The sequence below is a fragment of the Galeopterus variegatus genome, unplaced genomic scaffold (genome assembly GCF_000696425.1).
Source record: "Galeopterus variegatus unplaced genomic scaffold, G_variegatus-3.0.2 Scaffold1972, whole genome shotgun sequence".
In the NCBI taxonomy this organism is placed as follows: Eukaryota; Metazoa; Chordata; class Mammalia; order Dermoptera; family Cynocephalidae; genus Galeopterus; species Galeopterus variegatus.
Window position 1 is genome coordinate 58,744 of NW_007728083.1, and position 18,336 is coordinate 77,079.

Genomic DNA, 18,336 nt, shown 5'->3' on the forward strand with positions numbered 1-18,336 from the left:
TCTGTCTTTAAGTATTGAAATGGCTGTATTTTTAGATTGAAACAATTCATAAGGAGTTGAGACTGCTTTTTTTTTTTTTTTTTTTTTTTTTTTTTTTTTTTTTTTTTTTTCTTCCAGCGCTAAAACTCAAATTCGCGGCTATTTTAGAGATTAGCCCCAGCTCTTCCGCTACTCAAACCCCTAGAAACTACATCTCCCAGTATGCTCCGAAGCTGGTCTGACCTCATCTCAAATGGCCCCGTAGGGCAACAAGGATGGTTAGTTTTGACAGTACTTATTCGTGCCATAAAAAATCGATCCTAACTCGCAGCTGTTTGGGCTTTTATATCCGCCGGGCCCCTTTTTTCGAACTGTGGTCACTAAATAAAGGGTTTCTGGCCTGGGAAGGCCTATCCATTCCTTCAATTGAATGGGGAGCGGGGACAGTGTCTCCGGCGATCTCAAGAATAGGAGGGAACGTTGACCAGGGAACACCGCTGCGGCCGATCAGAGGAGCAGGAACCGGAGCCCGGGCTGAGTCCGAAAAACGGGGGATCTGGACGTTGGCTCCGGAACGGTTGGAAGTGGAAGATGGAAGAGCCGGAGGAACCAGCGGAAGGTGGGCAGTCGTTGCCGCCGGTCTACATCTATAGTCCCGAGTATGTCAGTATGTGCGACTCCCTGGCCAAGGTTCCCAAACGGGTAAGAGAGGTCGGAATGAAAGACTGAAGGCTTTTGCGGTGAGGGTGGTGGACGGGAGGGCAGTAGGAAGCGGAGAGGATACTAGGCTGGGGAAAATCTTCAGCAGAAATTTGGTTAGCAGTATCAGACACCTAACGCTGTAACAGGAAGAAGTGTTCTCTTATCGTTTCGGAGAGCGCAGAGCGTCCCTGCGGGGCGTCCAACGTACAGGCGGGGGGAGGGGAGGGGTTGGGGCACGGAGTGTTGGGGGATGACAGGGAGGGGATAGAGTTTTTACTTCAAGGGGATCGCTGAAGTGGAAAAGAAGCTGCGGGAGTAAGGAGTTCCATCACCTGCGTAAAGCCGGGTATCTTTCACCTATTAGGGCTTTGATACTTTGTACTGTCTAAAGTGTATTGTAACTATTAAGTAACAGAAGGGAAGAGAGCTAAAACAAAGTTAGTTCCTTTGCTCGGGATGGCGAAATTGACGGGATTTTGCTGAATTAAACTTTTAAGAGACTATTTTCTTGCTTTTTTTATGCTGATGTTTTTAGGCCAGTATGGTACATTCTTTGATTGAAGCATATGCACTGCATAAGCAAATGAGGTAAGTTGTCTTTCGTGAAGACCTAGCCCTGAAGCTAGGTGTTCCTAGCCTTAATATCCTGCTTCCCAGTGGGGCTAATTAGGAAGAGAATGCTGTTTGGTTGGGTTTTTTTTAGATTTTCATGACAGTATTCACAGTGTTTGTAATCTGCCTGTAACGCGTGAAAGCTCTTGAAGAATTAAGAAAACTTGAAAAAAGTGCATGACGCAGTTAAGATCCATTAGAAATAGTACTTCTTAACTGGCTGGGAAAGTATCCTAGGGATAGGTACTTTGTGGACAGAGTTAAGTGCTTCCTTCAAAAAAACGAGGTTGCTTTTTGTTGCCATTTCTGTATTTGATGTCATTATAAGAGCAAATACAGTCAAGTGCTGCATACCGACTTTTCAGTCAACGAAGTACCGCATTATAATGAAGATGAAAAATTCCTATCGCCTAGTGACATCGTAGCCGTCATAACGTCATAGCCATCATAACGTCGAAGCGCAACTACTTTATTTTTTATAAATTTAGTGTAGCCCATGTACAGTGTTTATAAAGTCTACAGTAGCGGACAGCAATGTCCTAGACCTTCATATTCACTCACTGCTCACTCACTGTCTCACCCAGAGTAACTTCCAGTCCTGCAAGCTCCATTCATAGTAAGTGTCTTATACGGGTGTACAATTTTTTATCTTTTATATGTATTTTTACTGTACCCTTTCTATGTTTAGATATGTTTAGATACACAAATACATACCATTGTGTTACGATTGCCTACTGTATTCAGCAGAGTAACATACTGTACAGGTTTGTAGCCTAGGAGCAATAGGCTGTACCACATGGCCTAAGTGTGCAGTAGGCTGTACCATCTAGGTTTGCGGAAGTACACTGTAAAGTTCACACAATGACAAAGTCGCCTAACAATGCATTTCTCAGAACGTATCCCCGTTGTTAAGCAATGCATGGCTATATTATAACCCTGCCATCTATAGGATTATTTATGACATTTTCTGGCTAAATAGATGAGTGTCTATGCCAGCTAGTTTGGTATGTTTTATTTATCTCCCAGAGGTAGTGTAATGGGCTTTCAGATTTTATCCTTATTATTAACAAAATCGTTTTCTGAGTACCTTCTTCAGGAGTGTTTTTCAGCCATTTTTTAACCCATATGTTTGGGAAACATGATATTCACATGCCTTCCATTGAAGTTATTTAACATTTCAGAAAATTATTTTATGATAAACAAGATAACAAAACAAAGTAAAACTGCCCAGTTTCCTTGCTGTTAGACAGGCTTTCAGTAAGTGTTTTTTAACTGTAACATTTAACAAAATAAGTTAGAGGGTGCTAGAAGTACCTACTAGGGCTAGAAAACATGGCCCAAGAAATTATAAAATTTTTATTTTAATTGCTAATTTTTCACCTCTGATGGTATAGGCATATTTTCTTGAAGAAGCAAGGACTTTTGGATCTTGGCTATATATTTAATTTTTGAGGCTGGACCACAGGATTTCTCCTGGCCACCTTGGTGATAGTAGTAACTCATGGCCATGTTCCCATTCAGCAAACATAAAGAGCCACTTACTGCCTCCCTGTGGCCTAGGTCAGTGTGCCTTCAACTTGAATGTGCATATGAATCACATCATCTTGTTAAAATACAAAATCTGATTCAATAGGTCTAAGGTAAGGCTGAAGTTCTGCATTTCTAACAAGTTCCCAGGAGATGCTGATGCTGTTGGTCCACAGACCACCTTTAAGGGGCAAGGGCTGGAGAATGGTAGTGGCAGTGGCGATGTCAAGAAGAGGAAATGGAAAATAGGCAGCCAGAGGTTAGAGGTGGTGAGTCCTGGTGTTAGGTTAGCTCTCTGTATCTCTCACTCACTCCTATTTGTCACATCTTGTGAGGAGAAGGTTGAGAGGTTCTGAGTGAAGCGCACCATTTTGCTCCTTCTCTCCTTCCTCTCAGAGGCAGATGTGAGTGACCAAGTATCAAAACTTTGTACATTTTGTGTTGCCTATTTTTATCCTTTAGTATTAATAATAATGATAGTTATCCACAAAACATTTTTGTGTATATTGTCATTTAGTCTTTACATAAGTCTCATAAGGCTCCCCATTTTACAGATGAGGAAACTGAGCTATAGAAGAGTCAATTTACCTGAGATTATACAGCTAATAAATACAGACTTAGGACAGTGGCCCAGCTCTCTGACTCCAAATCTGACTCCAAATTCAAAATGCATTAAAATACAGCTGTGTATTATAATAAAGATATAGCTGAAAGGATTATATAGCCCAATTAGCAACTGATTCAAATGAAAATATCTGCCTACTGGTTCATCATGAAAGTTATAACTCACAGAGTAAAGTTTGATACCTAATCATTCGTTTTACTCAAATATAATTACTCACTTATTTTCACCTACCTATATGTCAGTCTATCCTCTTGCCCCTTATTAATGAAGTCATTACCATAGATGTGAGGAAGTGAAGACTGTACAGTGTAGGGGAGGAAGAGAATATGTTTATCACTTCTGTCCACTGGAACCAGAAGCTGGGAGCTGTATATTCTGCTCAGACAGCTGGCTCATGTTTCCAACTTCTGGCATACTCTGTGTCTGACTCACTCAACTCTCTTTGTTGTCTCTGTTATTATTAGGATAGTGAAGCCCAAAGTGGCCTCCATGGAGGAGATGGCCACCTTCCACACTGATGCCTATCTGCAGCACCTCCAGAAGGTTAGCCAAGAAGGCGATGATGATCATCCAGACTCCATAGAATATGGGCTAGGTAAAGTCATTACCAGGCACTGATGGAGATCAACAACCTCCATCTGTAGATTATGCTATTTAATTTTTTATAACTTGCATCATGGTTTTTAATAATTTTTAATTAAGAAAGAGTGTATTCTCTGTCAGTCTTAATCTTGGGTTAGCTATATATAACTCACTAAACAATAAAACCATATGAGTTGAGCAAAATTGGATGATGGGTCAGATGGAGGAAAACCTTGTAGTTGCTTAGGCCCTAATGGCAGTGCTCACATCTGGTCTGGCTGTATATATGCTGATTCAGTTGAACACAGATTTATGTTCTGGCTAAGTATTCCACCTTATCTCTCATTAAACAGTTGCATTTTTTAAAACCGTAAGTGGCCAATAGGATAGTCTAGAGAAACAGCATGGTTTAGTTGGTCACTGGACTGAAAATGAGCCCTGAGCCTGGCTCTGTGTGACCACTGACAAAACACATCGCCTCTCAGGCCTTGGTTTCCCCATCTGTAGGATGTGACTAGTTCATCTTGAAGGTTTATCCTTTCTAGCTCTAACATTTTAAAATATTCTTTCCCCAACACTGGAGATGTTTCTGTCTTAGTTGGAGCTGATGTTAGCACAATAGCTTTTTAGTAGGGCATGTTGTTGTCACACCCCAATCTATTCTTCCTCTTTCTCCAGTTCATCTTTTAACAAGCTCTTCCAATTTTTGCCCTAAGGTTATGACTGCCCAGCCACCGAAGGGATATTTGACTATGCAGCAGCTGTAGGAGGAGCCACAATCACAGCTGCCCAATGCCTGATCGACGGAATGTGCAAAATAGCAATTAACTGGTCTGGAGGGTGGCATCATGCAAAGAAGTAAGAAAATAATCTTTCTGCTTTCTGACTCTTTCCTCGAGTCAATTTCTCAGTTTTGTAAACTTTTATGGTTATTGTATTGACATTTATTAGGAGACATGTGTATATAGCACTTTACGAGGCATTCCAAAGAGATGCAAGTGAGATAGAAGACGGCCTAATATAGTGGAAAGCGCACTGTTGAAAATCAGGACACCTGGGTTCTGCGCTAACTTGCCTAACTGACTTGGATGGATTAACCTCCCTAGGCCTTAGTTTCTTCATCAGCAAAATGTGCAGGGCAAAAGATATAATTAAACAGTCTCTAAATTCCTTTTCAGCTTTTGGAAATTCGCCTGTCTTCATGGGACTTACACTCTAGAAATATTAACAAAATTAGAATAATTAGAGAACAACGTCAATTATGGTACCAATGGAATATATGTATGAGCTGAAGAAACTTAGCAGTAAAGAGGAATTGATCACAGAGGTCCTGGGAGAGGTAAATTTAAGAGCTAATTCTTGAAAGAAGTGGCAAACATTTTTGAATAGGTGGAGAACTAATGAGAATAGATTTTAAACAAAAGGCTGAAGAATCAAGAAAGAGGCTTGTATTGCCGTCTCTAAGAAAAGTGGCAACCTAAAGTTGGATGTCTCTCTAAGGAGAAAGGGCATGTGAAACGGCTCTTCTCAGGTGCTATTTGGAGTTAAAGGAAAAGTCCTTTTGGAGCTGTGTGTTAACATGTCAAACAACGATACTCTGACAAGGACTGCTGGGCCTTCTTCAGCATTTGGCATCTTGTTTGATATGTCTGTTGTACTTAATATATGTTGGGGGAGAAGGATTTTTTGAAACTCTGAATTTATCAATCTGTTGTCTGAATGAAATGAAGCAGCTGTGGTAGTAACTGCTGATGCATCATTCACAAATCAGCTGTTTGTGCAATTGACTGTGGCCTTGATGATATTCTCAGGTGCTCTTGAAAAGTCAAGAGAAAATAACATTGTTTTTCAGAATAAAACACAGCACAATTTGAGCATATGTAGGCTAAGATAATAACATAGAATTCTTTTCATCAATTGACAGACTTCATGACCAGGGAAGTCCTTGAAAAAGTTTACTACTAGAACCTACTACTTTGGCAACAGAGCAAAGAGAACCAACGTTTTAGTAATGAGTTTTACGTGGTGTTAAGAACAAAGAAAAACAGCTTGGCTTTTGTTAGCTTTTGCTTTGATTTTTAAATATTCAAAATAGAGTGATCCCCAGGAGAAAAAATGACCCTCTCTCCTTCAAGCTACAGAATGAAAGGAGAACACCAAGCTTCTCTGAATCAAGGATTTCCATGTCCTCTTGGGCTTAGCAAGTTGAGAAGAAAAGTAGTGTGGTTTCATAGAAAATGCCTGCTCCTATGAGTTAGATCTAGTTTCTTATGGATTTAAATTCACTGCAGGAGGTCTGCTAGGGCCCAGGTCAGTTTCCAGTGGAGTACTCAGATGCCTGCCACTTCTCATTATGATTTTGCTGCCAAAGGAAGCACACTCTATCTTGAGCCAGTCATGGCTGTTCCTGGGCTGTGTGTAGGTGCAGGCATACCAACATATCACTGTCTTAACTGTTTTGGACAGCTTTCAGCTGATCCTTTAAGCTAACCCTGCCCAGAAACAGATATACCTGCAGTGAATGTAAATTACAGTGTCTCTAAAGATCGCCCCAATTCAGGTCTGAATTCCAGGGTGTTCTTGGCACATCTAGAACCTCTCTGCAGAAGGACTACAGGCATTTAGCCCACGAACTTATATCTAACCAGCATTTACCTATTATAATTACAATATTTGTTTAAACCTCCCCATTTCCAAATACATATACAGGTTTGTACATGCCATTTCCTTTTTTTTAATCCAGTTTTTTTTTTAATTGAAACATAATTGATTTTAATTGAAACATAATACCTGTGGAGTGCCACGTTGAATATCAATACCTGTGTGCAATATGTGATGCTCAAATCAGGATAATTAGTATATTCAACATTGCACAATGTAATCATTTTTTGTGGCCCTTTACCAATTCCTCACTAACCCCCCTCCCCCTCCTCCTTTCCCACCTCTGGCACCCTCAGTTCATTGATCTTCACGCCCCTTTACCCATTCCTCTCTACCCCTTCCCCTCCTCCCCCACATCATATCTGTTCACTTGACTTAAATAGTTCAAGGAATTTTTGTGGTTATTTTGTCTTCTTCCCCCGCTACCCTTGATTTGTTTGTGTGTTTATTTATTTATTTATTTTTAGCTCCCACAAATAAGTGACAACATGTGGTATTTCTCTTTCTGTGCCTGACTTGTTTCACTTAGTATAATTTTCTCTAAGTCCATCCATGTTGTTGTGAATGGTAGTATTTTGTTCTTTTTTATAGCAGAGACGTATTCCATTGTGTACATATACCACAGTTTCCTTATCTAGTCATCAGATGATGGACATTTGGGCTGGTTCCAACTCTTGGCTACTGTAAATAGTGCTGCTGTAAACATTGGAGTACAGGTATCCCTTTGGCATGATGATTTCCATTCCTCTGGGTATATTCCCAACAGTGGAATAGCTGGGTCATATGGTAGATCTATCTGTAATTGTTTGAGGAACCTCCATACCATTTTCCATAAAGGCTGCACCAATTTGCAGTCCCACCAACAGTGCATGAGAGTTCCTTTCTCTCCACAACCTCTCCAGCACTTACAATTCTCACTCTGTTGGATATTAGCCATCTTGACTGGAGTGAGATGGTATCTCAAAGTGGTCTTGATTTGTGTTTCCCAGATGCTGAGTGAGGTTGAGCATTTTTTCATGTGTCTGTTGGCCACTCGTATATCTTCCTTTGAGCAGCTCCTTTGCCCATTTTTTAATTGGAGTATTTGGTTTTTTGCTGTAAAGTTGTTTGAGTTCCTTGTAAATTCTGGATATTAATCCTTTGTCAGATGTATATTTTGTGAATATTTTCTCCCACTCTGTTGGTTGTCTTTTTACTCTATTGTTTCTTTTGCTATGCAGAAGATTTTTAGTTTGATATAACCCCATTTGTTTATTTTCCCTGTAGTTGCCTGTGCTTTTTGGATCCTATTCATGAAGTCTGTACCCATTCCTACTTCCTGGAGTGTTTCCCCTATGTTTTCTTTAAGGAGTTTCATTGTTTCAGGATGTATATTTAATTCTTTAATCCATTTTGAGTTGATTTTGGTATATGGTGAAAGGTACAGGGCTAGTTTCAATCTTCTACATATGAGTATCCAATTCTCCCAGCAACACTTGTTGAAAAGGCAGTCTCTTCCCCAGTATGTAGATTTGCTGCCTTTGTCCAAGATCAGATGGCTGTAGGCATATAGATTGATTTTGGGGTTCTCTATTCTATTCCATTGATCTGTGTGTCTGTTTTTATGCCAGTATCATGCTGTTTGGTTTATTATAGCTTTGTAGTATAGTTTAAAGTCAGGTAGTGTTATGCCTCCAGCTTTTTTTTTTTTTTTTTTTTTTTTTACTCAGGATTGCTTTGGCTATGCGTGGTCTTTTGTTGTTCCATATAAATGTCTGGATAGCTTTTTCCATCTCAGAGAAAAATGTCATTGGAATTTTGATGGGGATTGCATTGAATCTGTAGATCACTTTGGGTAAGATGGACATTTTCACAATGTGAATTCTTCCAATCCAAGAGCAAGGGATATCTTTCCATCTTCTTGTGTCTTCTTTAATTTCTCTCAACAGTGGTTTGTAGTTCTCATCATAGAGATTTTTCACATCCTTGTTCCGCTTTATTCCTAAGTATTTTATTTTTTTGGTGGCTGTTGTAAATGGGCTAGCTTTCTTGATTTCTTTTTCTGCGTATTCACTGTTGGAGTGTAGAAATGCTACTCATTTTTGTGTGTTGAGTTTGTATCCTGCAACTTTGCTGAAATCATTTATCAACTCTAAGAGTTTTTGTATAGAGTCTTCAGGCTGTTCAGTATATAGGATCATATCATCCACAAAAAGGGACAGCTTGACTTCATCATTTCCAATCTGGATGCCCTTTATTTCCTTCTCTTCTCTGATTGCTCTGGCTAGTACTTCCAACACTATGTCGAATAGGAGTGGTGAAAGTGGGCATCCTTGTCTAGTTCGTGTTTTTAAGGGAAAAGCTTTCAGCAGTGGGCTTAGCGTATATGGCTTTAATTATGTTGAGACACTTTCCATCTATGCCTAACTTATAAAGAGTTTTTATAATGAAAGGATGTTGAGTTTTGTCAAATGCTTTTTCAGCATCAATAGAGATAATCATGTGGTTTTTGTCTTTGCTTTTATTGATGTGATGTATCACATTTATTGATTTGTGTATGTTGAGCCAACCTTGCATCCCTGGGATGAATCCCACTTGATCGTGGTGTATAATTTTCTGTATGTGTTGCTGTATTCTGTTAGCTAGTATTTTATTGAGGATTATATCATCTATATTCATCAAGGGTATTGGCCTGTAGTTTTCTATTTTTGATGAATCTTTGTCTGGTTTTGGTATCAGGGTGATGTTTCTCTCATCGATGAGTTTGGGAGAACAGCCTCTGTTTCAATCTTTTGGAACAGTTTGTAGAGAATTGGTATCAGTTCTTCTTTGAAGGTTTGGTAGAACTCTGCAGTGAACCCTTCCGGTCCTAGGCTTTTTTTGTTGGGAGCCTTCTGATAACAGCTTCAATCTCTTATATTGTTATTGGTCTGTTCAGAATTTCTATATCTTCTTGGCTCAGTTTTGGTAGTTTGTATGCATCAAGAAATTTATCCATTTCCTCCATATTATCAAATTTGTTGGCATATAGTTGTTTATAGTAGTCTCTGATGATTCCTTGTATTTCTGAGGTTCAGGTTTTGGTATGATATGTCATTATTTTCATTAGTTTCAAGAATTTTTTTGATTTCCTGTTTAATTTCTTCTTGGACCCACATGTCATTGAGTAGAATGTTGTTTAATTTCCATGTGTTTGTATAGTTTTCAGAGTTTTGTTTATTATTGATTACTAATTTTAATCCATTGTGGTCAGAAAAAATACATGGAATAATTCCAATTTTTTAAAATTTGTTTAGACTTGCTTTGTGACCTAACATGTGATCTATCCTGGAGAATGTTCCATGTGCTGATGAGAAGAATGAATATTCTGAGGCTGTTGGATGGAATATTCTGTAGATATCTACCAAGTCCAGTTGATCTAAAGTATTGTTTAGATCTTGTGTTTCTCTGTTGATTTTTTGCCTAGATGATCTGTCCAATGATGAGAATGGGGTGTTTAGGTCCCCCACTATTATGGTGTTAGTGTCTGTCTCTTTCTTTAGATCTAATAGTGTTTGCTTTGTAAATCTGGCTGCTCCAACATTCGGTGCATATATATTTATGATTGTTACTTCTTTTTGATGGATAGATCCTTTTATCATTATATAGTGGCCTTTTTATTTCTTTTTATGGTTTTTGCTTTAAAGTCTATTTTATCTGATATAAGAATAGCTACTCCAGCTCGTTTTTCATTTCTATTTTCATGTTATGTCTTTTTCTATCCTTTCACTCTTAGTTTATATGTATCTTTATAGGTCAAGTGAGTCTCTTGAAGACAGCATATTGTTGGGTCCATCTTTTTAATCCAGTCAGTCAGTCTGTGTCTTTTGAATGTGGAATTTAATCCCTTGACATGTACAGTTACTATTGAAAGGTGTTGATTTACTCCTAGCATTTTATTGATTTTTGTTTAGATGTCTTAAGTACCTTTCATTCCTTTCTTTCTAATTTTCTGTTTGTCTTCTGTATTTATTGGTTTCTTGGGGTGATAGATAAACTGTTTTTTTCTCTTATGTTAGCATTTTTGTTTTGCTGATAGGTATTGTTCTTCCTTGCATATTCATGGCAGCGATGGTTGTTTTTGTGCTATCAAACCCAGTACTTCCTTGAGAATTTCTTGTAGGGCTGGTCATATGGTAATGAACTCCCACAGTTTTTGTTTGTCTGGGAAATATACTATTTGTCCATTTTGGAAGGATAGCCTTGCTGAGTAAAGTATTCTTGGCTGGCAATTTTTGTCCTTTAGTGTTTTGAATATATCACCCCGTTCTTTTCTGGCTTTTAGGGTTTCTGATGAAAAGCCTGATGTTATTCTGATTGGGGCTCCCTTATAGGTGATTTGCCGCTTCTCTCTTGCAGTTTTTAAGATTCTCTCTTTGTCTTTGAGTTTTGTCAGTTTGATTATCACATGTCTTGGAAAGGATCTTTTTGGGTTGAATGTGTTTAGTGATCTTTGGGCTTTCTGAATCTGGAGATGTGTGACTTTCCCTATACCTGGGAAGTTTTCTGCTATTATTTCACTGAATATGTTTTCAATGCCATTTCCTTTTTCCTCCCCTTCTGGAATACTGTGATTCGGATATTTGAGCACTTAAGTTTATCAGTTGTCTCTCTTAGATTTTCTTCAATTTTTTAAATTCTTTTTTCTTTTTTCTGGACTGCCTGTGATAATTCAAACAGCCTGTCTTCAAGGTCAGAAATTCTCTCTTCTGCTTGTTCAAGTTTGCTGGTTAAACCCTTTGTTGTGTTTTTTATTTCATTAAATGAATCCTTCAGCTCCACAACCTCAGCTACATTCTTTTTCAAGGCATTGATTTCTTTGTACATTTCTTCTTTCAGATCCTGTATTTTTTTTTCTCATTTCTTTGTGTTGTTTCACTGAGTTTTCAGGTATCTCATTTAGTTTCCTTAGAATAGTTACTCTAAATTCCTTGTCTGTCATTTCAGAGACTTCCTGTTCTATAGGATCTAGTGCTTGAGAGTTATTATTTTCCTTTGGTGGTGATGTACTTCCTTGATTTTTCATATTTCTGGTATCTTTCCTTTGGTGTTTTGTCATTGTGCCTGGGGGTATCTCAGTTGACTCGTTTCACCCTGATGTTGGGCTTGGATCTTGAAGGGACTGCCACTTCTGGGCAGGAGGAACTAGACTGGGCCGGAAGTCCCACCCTGCCTTTCTTCTCTGGCACGGCTGGCTCAGGGTGTGGGAGCCCCAATCCTCTTAGGACTCTACCAGCAGCAGGGACTTGCCTGGGCTGGAAGTACTACTCTGCTTGCCTTCCCTGGCTCAGCTGGCTCAGGGCGTGGGAGCCCCCAGGCTGTTAAGTCTCTCTCCGCAGTCTGGACTGGCCTGGGCCAGAGGTCCAGCCCCACCTGTCTTCTCCCGGCATGGCTGGCTCAGGGTATGGGGGCCTGCAAGCCTCTTAAGTCTCACCCAGTGGCAGGGGCTGGCCTGGGCCAGAAGTCCCACCCCACCAGCCTTCTCAGGCCCAGCAGGCTCAGGGCATGTGAGCCAAGAAGCTCTAAAGTCTCTCTGCGCAATGGGGAGCAACCTGAACTGGGCTCCCATCTGCTCTTGTGCATATCTCAGGTCCTCCATCACTGCTCCTCAAATTGGTCACTCTGTGGTAGAGAGCAACACCAGGAACCAACTACTGTGCTATCTTGACCGGAACGTGAATCTCAACTTCAGCAGCCTCAGTTCTGTTCTCTCCTTTTGAAAGTTCAGCAAATTATTGTAATTGTTTTTTTGTTTTGTTTTGTTTTTCTTTTGTAAGAAAGTGAAATTTATTACTTACAGTTTCGGAAGACTGGGAAGTCCAAAGTCCAGGGGACACAGCTAGAGCAAAGGCCTTAGTGGTGGTGACAGTGACCCAGGGGTCTCATGTGGCAGAAGTGTCAGAGCAGAGAGAGTTATTGTGATTGTTTTATCTTTCTTTCTTTCTTTTTCCCCTTTATTCATTTATTTATTCTTAATTGGAACATAATGGGTGTACATATCTGTGGGGTACGGCGTTGAATATCAATATCTGTGTGTAATACATGATCCACAAATCAGGATAATTACTATATTTATCATTATACAATGTAATCATTTTTTGTGGACATTTACCAATTTCTCACTAACCTCCCTCCCCCTCCTCCTTTCCCACCTCTGGTGGTCTGAGTTATGTTCTCTCCTTTTGAAAATTCAACAGATTATTGTATCTTTCTTTCCTTATTTATTTATTTGTTTATTTTTTTAGCTCCCACTTGTGAGTGAGGACATGTGGTATTTCTCTTTCTGTACCTGACTTATTTCACTTAACATAATTTTCTCTAAGTCCATCCATGTTGCTGCGAATGGCAGAATTTCATTCTTTTTTATGGCAGAGTAGTATATATACCATGTTTTCCTTATCCAGTCATCCATCGATGGACATTTAGGTTGGTTCCAACTCTTAGCTATTGTAAATAGAGCTGCAATAAACATGGGAGTGCAGGTATCTCTTCAACATGATGATTTCCATTCCTTTTTGTATATACCCAGCAGCGGGATTGCTGGATCACATGACAGTTCTCTCTGTAGTTGTTTGAGGAACCTCCATACTGTTTTCCATAACATCTGCACTAATTTACAGTCCTACCAACAGTGTAGGAGGGTTCCCCTTTCTCCACATCCTTGCCAACATTTGTTGTTCTCTGTCTTTTTTATAATAACCAGTTTAACTGGGGTGAGATGATATCTTAATGTAGTTTAACTGGGGTGAGGTGATATCTCAATGTAGTTTTGATTTGCAAATCCCTGATGCTGAGTGATGTTGAGCATTTTCTCGTGTTTGTTGGCCATTTGTATATCTTCCTTTGAGAAATGCCTATTCAACTCCTTTGCCCATTTTTTAATTGGGTTACTTGGTTTTTTACTGTTAACTTGTTTGAATTCTTTTTATATTCTGGATATTCCTTGTCAGATGCATAGTTTGCAAATGTTTTCTCCCATTCTGTAGGTTGTCTTTTGCTCTGTTGTTTCTTTTCCTGTGCCGAAGCTTTTTCATTTGATATAATCCCATTTGTTAATTTTTTCTTTTGTTGCCTGTGCTTTTGGGGTCTTATTCATAAAGTTTTTGCCCCATCCTACTTCCTGAAGTGTTTCCCCTGTGTTTTCTTTCAGTAGTTTTATAGCTTCAAACTACTGAAGGTATTATATTTCAATCTTTAGTCCATTTCGAGTTGATTTTCATATGTGACGAGAGGTACATGTCTAGTTTCATTCTTCTACAGATGGACATACATGCCATTTCTTCATTAACCAAGCATTGATTAAGTACCTACTTAATGTCAAGTGTATGTTTATCATCACTAATAAGTAAAGATATGGATATTGATGCAAAGTATATTTTTTCCCTACCAAGTTTGAAAAAACAAAATTTCAAAATATCCAGGTGCTGGCAGGGTTACAATGAAATTGGGACAACTCTTTTTGAAAACGTTGAGTAAGTGTTAAGAGTGTGAAAAAACACATACCTGTTGACCCAGTAACAATATTTTGGTAATCTGTTCTAAGGAAATAAACCAATTCTGTACTCAAGAAATTCATATCTTAGGGATAAGATAGAAAATAATTGCATTTGAAAGCTAAAGAAGAGTGATTTTCAAAGAAAATTCTGTTACGAAAGAGTAATGAAGGACTAGTGCTACTAGATATTAAATATACAAAGCTAGGATAGTGAAAACACTGGTACCACTGGTGTTAAATTAGATAGTGTTATAATACACCCCCCACCAAGAGACCAGTTATATGAATCTAATCTATTATAAAGGATACATTGTAAGTGAATGGAAGTGTAAAGGATTGTTCAGTAAATGATATTGTGACAACTTGTAGCATTTATACCCTCATCTCCTGTAATAAACTAAAATAAGTGGCAGCTGGATTGAAGAGTTAAATATAAAAAAGCAAATTTTAAAAACTAGAATGAATGAATATTTATCAAGCTTCTAAAGGGGAATCATTTTCTAAGCTTAAGTGGTAATAGAAAAAATCACAAAGGAAAAATTAATAAATCTGACTCTAAAATTATAAAAACAAAATAACTTTTGAAACTTTTTTGGCCATTTTAAAAATAAAATCTAAACAGACTGAAAAAACCTGTGTGACACATATATGACAGTGATAGATTTGTATTATCTAAGGCACTCAAGCAGCATAATGTATAAGAAGAAATATGGACAAAAAACACATAGACAATTTACAAAGGAGTTTAAATATAACTAGAAAACATGGGGAAATGTTCACCACTACTAATCAATAAATGCAAATTAAAACAACTAGGTAAGCCTCTCTTTAAGCCTGTGTTTAAGAGAATTGAAAAAGATGGTACTCAGTTTGCTAATGAGTGTGATTTGGTTCAATTCCTTAAGAAAGCATTTTGGTAGCCTATGGTTTTAATGCTCTTTGATATAATAATCCTACTTCTTGGAATGTTTCCTAAGAAAAAAATTCAAAATATGGAAAAAACTATTTTCATGAATGTATTTATCAGCGTTCTTTATAAAATAAAAAAAAAAATTAAAAAAACACAAATGCCTAGCAATAATGAAATGGTAAATCCACTCTCTATGGAATATTATGCTATTATTTTAAATGATTATGAAGATTACAGGGCATTTCAGAAAAATATTTAATGATCTGTGTTAATAAAAAAGCAGGTATTAAAACTGTATGCACATTGCAATCATAACTTTGAAAACACACACATATGAGAAAAAGAAGACCAGTGAGAATGATAATGGTAATCTTAGACTAATAGAGTTATTGATGGGTTTTTTTTTTTTTGTCTTTTTCCGTGTCTGGCAACGGATCGCAACCCTCAGTGTCGTCCCCGTACCGGACCGGGACCGGCAACGGGATCGCAACCCTTGGCGTTGCTCCCACGCCTCGCTCAGCCAGTGAGCGGGAACCGGTCTGTATGTGGGATCCGAACCCTCGGGCAGGAGCGCTGCCGCGCTTCCCAAGCGGCGCACTATCCAGTGCGCCACCGGGCCGGCCAGAGTTATTGATTTTTTTTTAATGTTTTTCTCTAGTTTTCAAAATTCCTGTTATGAGATTGTATTACTTTTGCCACCAAAATTTTAACAAAATAAAGAGGCAAAACCAAAAATACAGGCACAGCAAATACTGCAAAGTGTTAAAATCTTTAACTATTCTAATTGATTTTTTAAAATACTAATAGTCAGATAAATGGACAAAAGACACAAATAGTCAATTAATAAAAGAGGAAACAAATAGTAAACAAGCATGAAAAAATATTTAGTGTCACTAATAACCAGAGAAATTGAAATATTACAAATATTTTTTTTCCTCCTACCAAACTTGAACCAAAGGAAGGAAAATCTTTAACTCATAACATCTATTACTCTTGGTAATCTATTCTAAGGAAATAAACCAATCCAAAATATAGTAAAGATGTGTACATGAAGATATACAAGTACTTATAATAGCCGAAAAAGGGAGTTGGGGGGCAGGAAAGAGACCTAAATATTCAACAACAGTAGAATTGTTAAGTAATATACTGCAACATATCCACTTGATGGGCTATTATAAAACCATTTAAAATGGTGGTTAGGATGACTGCATAAGCTAGAAAAAATGCCCATCTTGTAATGTTGGTTTGTTTTTAAAGGGTAAGTGGCTGCAACATCATCCATGCATCCCGATTTGAGTCATGTAAAAAATATATACATATGAAAAATCTTAGAAGGAAATACAAGAAAATAATAGCAGTGGCTTTGTGAGGATGGTGATAATGGGTGTGTGTGTGTGTGTGTGTGTGTGTGTGTGTGTATGCTATATAAAGGTACTTCAAAAAGTTCATGGAAAATGGAATTAAAAGATAATGCAAATCTTTCCATGAACTTTTTGAAGACCGCTTGTATGTAGTATTTTTTTATATACACACATACATACATACATACCCACATTTTTTTCCGATTCCCATATTTGTCTGATGTGATTGTATTACCTTTATAAATAAAAATTTTTGTAATTAAAAACTGCTCAGAACAAGGCAGGAAGCAGTTAAAATGCAGTGTGGGCAGTGTATGCTAGCATTACATACTAGGTAGTGTGGTGTACAGTAGAAAGAGGGGGAGTTTGCTTTCTTATTGGTAGGGATGGAGAATTCCGAGCAGAAAAAATCATGAAAGCATGGCAGCAGGAAAGTATGGGACCCATTTAAAAGGGGAACCAAAATTTTAGATAGTGGAAGAGGCAGAGTTTGATTAGGATGCTAGCATGAAAAAGTAAAAACTATTAAAAATATGTTTATTTTGTCTCATTTAATAAAATTGAGTGCTATGTACAACTATGCACTAATTCTTACAACAAATAGAATATATCAAGTATTGATGGTTTTTGTTTTGGGCCTAATTTCTCAAACAAAATTGTATGATATTTCAAGGTGGTTTCACTTCCTATAAGACTTTTGCAGCATGATTGTTAGGCGGGTTGATTTTTGCCAAAATATTCAAGGGCTTCATCAGTTTTCCTGAGGGCTTCTCCTTGATCACTTGGTATTCAAATCATTCTCTTTGAACCACTTTTTAAATCATTATTTGTACTTATTTTTCTCCTCTTCAATTGTGAACTGGTCTATCAGATCCTTGTTGTCAATGTTATATGCTGACTTCATGATGTGCTACATCTTTTAATAAGATTTGTAATTTCACTTGGTGACAGATTCACACTGAATTGACAGCTGATACATCTGACAATCCATGAGAGGCACAATGATTGAACAGAAGAATGGGGTTAAGTGCTAGTGTTTAAAGGAGTGGGTTATTTGAGTGGGGACTCATATAAGTGATCAGTTCGTTAGCAAATACTTTCATATTAGAACAGCTTTTGTGTCCTTAGGAAACCTCAAAACCTTGGTACTACTGGGGCTATAATAGTAAATTCTAAACAATGGGAACCCCCTGTATCAGCAAAGGTCTAGTGTAGTGTTTTTCAAACCAAGAGCTGCAATTCATTAATGGAACATTACATCAATGTGGTGGGCTGCAGCCAGCATTTTTACATATCAAAGTGAATTTCATGAAACTTGTTCTGGGGTGTGTGTGTGTGTGTGTGTATTTATTTGTGTATACTAGGTCACAATGTAAAATGTGAAGCCACTGTAGAGTGAAATAACTGTGAACTTCGAAGCAAAACCTAGATGTAAATCCAGGCTCCATCACTTACAGATTATTTCTGTAACCTTGGGGTAAGTCCAGGAACTGCATGTGCAGAGACACAGAGATGTGAAAGTTGGGGGGACTTCCAAGTATGTCATTAAAGCTGGAGCCGTGGGTTTCTATAGGCAAGTGGCTGGAGGTAAGGTCGGAGAGGTATGAAGGGTCCTTGTATGCAAAATTAAATAGCTCAAACTTGATCCTTTAGGTCAGTTGTTCTTAACCTTTTTTGATCATGAACCCCTCTGAAAATCTGATGAAAGCTATTCACACTGTCCCCAGAAAATGTACATACACAAATTTTTCCTTATAATTTCAGAAAGTATAAGGATCTCCTAAAGCCCATGTATGAATCCCAGGTTAAGAACCTTGGCTTTATTTATTTTTTTCTTTCTTTTTTTTTTTTTTTTTTTTTTAAA

General features: G+C 38.0%; 1 protein-coding gene across 2 annotated transcripts in view; it reads left to right on the forward strand.

Annotated features, from left to right (window-relative positions):
* Positions 1-230: 230 nt before the first annotated feature.
* HDAC8 (histone deacetylase 8) overlaps positions 231-18,336 on the forward strand; it is a 232,762-nt gene continuing 214,656 nt past the window's right edge. The window contains exons 1-4 of one of the 2 annotated variants that reach the window (XM_008579872.1): positions 231-681; positions 1,217-1,269; positions 3,910-4,040; positions 4,744-4,885. In XM_008579872.1, the coding sequence (XP_008578094.1) occupies positions 571-681; positions 1,217-1,269; positions 3,910-4,040; positions 4,744-4,885 (437 nt within the window). In that variant the 5' untranslated portion in view covers positions 231-570. The remainder of the gene's footprint in view (positions 682-1,216; positions 1,270-3,909; positions 4,041-4,743; positions 4,886-18,336) is intronic. The other variant, XM_008579873.1, reaches the window with a different exon arrangement.